At 35.8% G+C, this 5,000-nt stretch overlaps 1 protein-coding gene and 1 non-coding gene across 6 annotated transcripts in view; one reads left to right on the top strand and one right to left on the bottom strand.

Annotated features, from left to right (window-relative positions):
• Positions 1-5,000, top strand: part of LOC106876628 (uncharacterized) — a 106,711-nt gene that overhangs the window by 14,589 nt on the left and 87,122 nt on the right. For all 5 annotated transcript variants that reach the window (XR_016244358.1, XM_089363155.1, XM_089363157.1 and 2 more), the window contains exon 3: positions 1,602-1,754. Coding sequence is in view for 4 of the 5 variants with exons in the window: in XM_089363155.1 (XP_089219281.1) it covers positions 1,602-1,754 (153 nt within the window). In the remaining variant the exon portion in view is untranslated. The remainder of the gene's footprint in view (positions 1-1,601; positions 1,755-5,000) is intronic.
• Positions 2,259-2,330, bottom strand: Trnaq-cug (transfer RNA glutamine (anticodon CUG)). The gene has a single exon. It is a non-coding gene; the product is annotated as a tRNA-Gln (tRNA).

The raw sequence follows: 5,000 nt of genomic DNA on the forward strand, positions 1-5,000 counted from the left end.
AACGCAAAACAAATAAACCAATGTTTAGGAGGTTAAACACTATACAACTGTTAACAACAGAAACAAATGAAAGGTCACTCTGAGAAAAAAGATCTTTTATCGATTCCAGCAACGAACTCCAACAGCTGATGGCTGTAGTGGCTGTACCGACTGAGCCGTTTACTTCGGACTTCATTGAAGATAGTGATGCCTTAAATGAGATCGAGCAAAGGAATGTACGGACTGGATAGCAAAATAAGTCCAGCATCACCACACACCCACCTCCATCTCCATATAACTACTACTCCTCCTTCTCTTTCCATCACTTCCCCCCAGAAATCCACACATTCGCTAAAAGGGATAAACAGCCCTTTGTTAAGCATCTATTAATGTTATATTATCTAAAACAATGAATCTATGAAGGTGATCTACCCGAGACCCGCGGATATTACCGAACACACTGTAATTATGTCAGGAATACAGACTGTGGTCTTAGGACGCATGTGACTTGTGGAAACGCGCGTAGCGCTGTATTAAATATTCATAGATTCCATCCAAGTATTATTGCTATTAGTATTATATTTATCCTATATTATATCGCTACAGCTCGATGTAACACCAACACCTGGTTTACCAGTCAGTATATTTTACACTGTAGCCGGCATAATGGAATTGGAGCTTGATATATATATATATATATATATATATATATATATATATATATATATATATATATATATATATATATATATATATATATATTATATTATATTATATTATATTATATTATATTATATATGTATATTATAAAATTTCACAACGTATCTCAGTTTTGAACGTTGTGAAAGATTTATACTCGATGCAGTAAAAGTTGACAAAGTTGTTCTTTCTCGAATAGCCAGTTTACAACAAAGCTTAAGAAAATATATACGTGTGTGTTTTCTCTTCTATGAATGTGATATCTTTCAATTATCCCACTTCTACTATGTACCTCTCAGCGACTTTTCCGTGAGAAAATAAACAGAATGGAAAGAATGTCAAATATTTACGAACTTCAATAATTCAAGAATATAAGTTAAAAAGGAAAAACCTAAAAGTCTGCAGTGTTTAATGGCACCTCTTCTCTTGTTGGTTGGCCTGCTAAAATCATATCCTATTGTTCTGAGAAAGAAACACACTGGATAATGTGGAAACGGGATAGACATGGGTATAAAGGCTTTCATCATTGATCAGCTGAATCAATGCTTAGTGATGGCTAAATAACAGTGGAGTGAGGAAAATATGTACGTAAATAAACTTAGAAGCTGAGAATCTGTTGTTTTGATCACTAATTATCATTTTTAGACCGAAATTATGCGATATATAATAAATTAATGTTCAGGGCAGACAATTGAGCAGCGTAGAAGTAAACTGTTTGCCAACCGATCCTAATAGACGGATCAATTCATTTCTCATCACTGAGACTGCTAATGGTCTTTACATGTTATGAATCATAACGCTATCTTGACCTGTAGCTGTTTATATAAATTAGATATTAACTAATACTAACGAATCAATATTATGTGTTAAGAGAATTATTCAAAGAAATGTTTTAATATCGTTGATGTATTATTTGTTTTCAGTCAGTTGTAACGGTTATGATGGAGTTGACTTGTTTGGAAAAAACCAAAACTACCAATGTAACTGCAAACACCTTAGTGACTGTCAGTTCCAAATCCTAAGTAAATGTAAAAATGGATGCTTACCTGGATTTAAAGAGCCATATTGTCAAAAACGTAAGTAAAATGATTGTTAAGAATGTAATTAAAATAATAGCAGCATTGCTGAAGATTCGATTCTTATATACTCTGTTTAAACTCCAATTAAATTCAAAGTGAGTTGTTCGAAGATACGGCTACGTATTTGTGATAATAAGTACAATTGTTTAAAGCGTGACTTTCATTCACAACATTTTAATTCTGATTGACTAATTTCTACCAAGACGCGCAGTGATATCAAGGTATTAATATATAAAACATATATTAAAATTGGGACCCATTTTACACTTTATTAATATAAGACACTTTGAGAGATGCAGAACAGCGCTACATTAACAATCTTGTTTCAGTCATTTGACTGCGGCCATGCTGGAGCACCGCCTTTAGTCGAATCAAATCGACCCCAGGACTTATTCTTTTGTAAGCCTAGTACTTATTCTATCGGTCACTTTTTGCCGAACCGCTAAGTTACGGGGACCTAAACACACCAGCATCAAAACATTAAGTGTGCAAAAGAGTATAAGGTCTCACCGAGACTCGAACTCGGATCGCTGGATTCAGAGTCCAGAGTGCTAACCATTACACCATGAGACCTACTTATAATAATCTTGTTTCCATAAGTAAATCCTGTAAAGGAAAAGAAATGCCTTATTGTTTGATACAGACGCATAACATTCATCACATTCTTGAAATACACACATGCACGTCACATCACATACACCCATCATTGCATAACACACACAAACACACATATACGCAATTTCCATCCCTACATCCTGCTGAACTCCAACTCCGAAAACCCCCATACATCATAAAACCACGCCATTTCTCATCTATCCCCGGTTTCATTATACTATTGCTCTCCACATCCTTTACTTTGTTCTATCACTTATCTCATCTCCTCCTTCTCTTCACTCATCCTCCCGTACTCCCTTCACTCCCTCCACAAAACTGATATTCAGCCTTGACGATGCTTACACGTTTTCCATACTCACTGGATTCACCTCTCTCTCCATCACTAACCATTTGTCATTCTCTTTTCACAGAGTTGCTAACTTACCATTACTTGCCTACACTTTCCGAATTTCTGTCTCTACTCTCGCTTGTTCCTTGAAGATAACCCCTAATTCCTCATCACCGTAATTTCTTTCTTCGTTTTCATTAGGGGTAGCAAAATATCTCTCCTACATCAAAAAACTTGTTCCTGTCCGTTACCATACTTTAACCTGTGAGCATCTGAAAGAAACCACATCCCCCAATGCTGTATCCCCACCCAAAAAAGAACCCAGTACATTATAAATTGCTTGGCACTAAGCGGGACAACCAATCATAGAATGCATGCCAAAGCAGATACTGGAGTGCGATGTTGTTTTCAGTCTCGTCATTTTCTGTCAAACGTCAAAACGTGTTAGCATAGAAGTTAATCGATGATGATAATGATAGTGTTACACCCCTGACACATACATACATGCTTATATACATACATAAGACCCTTTTTGTTATTAATTTATATGACAATTATTCTTATTTTGGTGTATAGCCGAAAGGCGCTTGTCCATTTTAAATGTATAATTCTGTTTCTGTTGCACTTGCATTTTTCATAACGTTACATTCGTCCGATAGTAGAAAGACTCTCTGTTATCTCTATTTTCGTATTGTATTGTACCATTATTTTCTCTGCTTTGTATGTGTATAAAGTTTGCTTTCTCTTCGTTTCCGTTCTTGTTTCGTTCCTGTATACATTAGTTTGGTTTTCCTGGAGGCTTAATGCTTTTCCTTTAAGTCCCTGGCACCTTGTTGGATTCGAATAGTTTCGGTATCAAAGCGGTGCGAAACTATAATGACCTTTAAGAAATCGACTGATGAGGAAATTTGCTGCGAATGGCCCGTGTATCTTGTTTCTGTCCTGTTCACTTTTTTTATGTTATTGTCTATGGTATCGCTCATGTTATGTTATCGTCTATTTTTTGGTATGTTGTGTTTTCTTCGATTCCGCTTCTTATGTTCTTTTTGTCCTACCTTTGATTAATACATGGTTTTCCTCTTAACAGCTTTCACATGATGGACAGACAGGTTATTAGTTTGAAGTTGTCGACAGCATTTCCTGTTGATGCTTCTTCCTGGTACAACATTATTTTGCCTCTGGTCAACTGACCTGGGATTTCTGTGTGGTTTTCAAGTAATATGCTTAATCGTTCTGCTACCCTTTCGTCACACTCTGTAAATTTCTTCATTCAATCAGGCTTGTCAAACTTATTTTGATGAAAGTACCAGATCTAGCAAAATAAAAGTACCAAATTTTGCTCAAAAAGTACCAAAATTTAAATTTGGAAAATTTTGCCTATAACGGGAATATGTAATGGGAATGGGTATATGAAAAGGTGTAATGGCCATGCTGGAGCACCGACTTTTAGTCAAAGAAATCGACCCCAGGACTTATTTTTTGTAAGCCTGGTACTTATTGTATCGGTCTCTTTTGCCGAACCGCTATGTTACGGGGACATAAATACACTAAGATCGGTTGTTCAGCGATGGTGCAGGGACAAGCACAGACACAAAATTCAGCTTTCGATGTGGTTTTTGCTGGTTCATTATGCTTGGAGCATGATCGTTTTCGATTGATGTTATTGTAGACAATCGATTTTTCATTACCAGTGATGATTCGTTTCAAAACAAGGTCGATTTCATTGCGTTTGAGGTGCATACCACAAATGTTGATTCGTTAAGTGAATCTCTTTCAATTTATGTGGAACCCAAATATCGAGCTTCTTAACGAGTCCAAAACATTTTCAGTAATTTTCAATGCAGTGTGAGGTACATTTAACTTCTCCGAAATCTCTTGCACATTTTTATGAAAATCAGATTCAATTATGGCTATCATTCGGTCATCATCATCTTCAGCAGGTCGACCAAAACGTTGGTCATCTTTGGGTGAAAAATCTCCATACAGGAATTTTTTAAACAATTTCTGACGTGCCTTTTGTTAAGCAATCAACACCAGAAACGTCGCATATCTCTTTGTGAGACTCAGCAGCTCTCTTGCATTTAAAAAAGCAAAATATGGCGAAGATGTTCGTTTTCGCACTGAACTAACAGCTGTAAACAAGATTACGCACAATTTGCTTCTAAAGTAAGCTAATAATAACGTCTATCAAATGTCAAAAGGAAAAAATTATAACATTCACAAAAGTCATTCCAAAAAATTGTAGCTATTTGCGGAAAACGAAATTACTTACTTGCCAGTCTAATATATATATATATATA

This window comes from Octopus bimaculoides, chromosome 14 (assembly GCF_046866305.1).
Source record: "Octopus bimaculoides isolate indiv1 chromosome 14, ASM4686630v1, whole genome shotgun sequence".
Classification (NCBI taxonomy): Eukaryota; Metazoa; Mollusca; class Cephalopoda; order Octopoda; family Octopodidae; genus Octopus; species Octopus bimaculoides.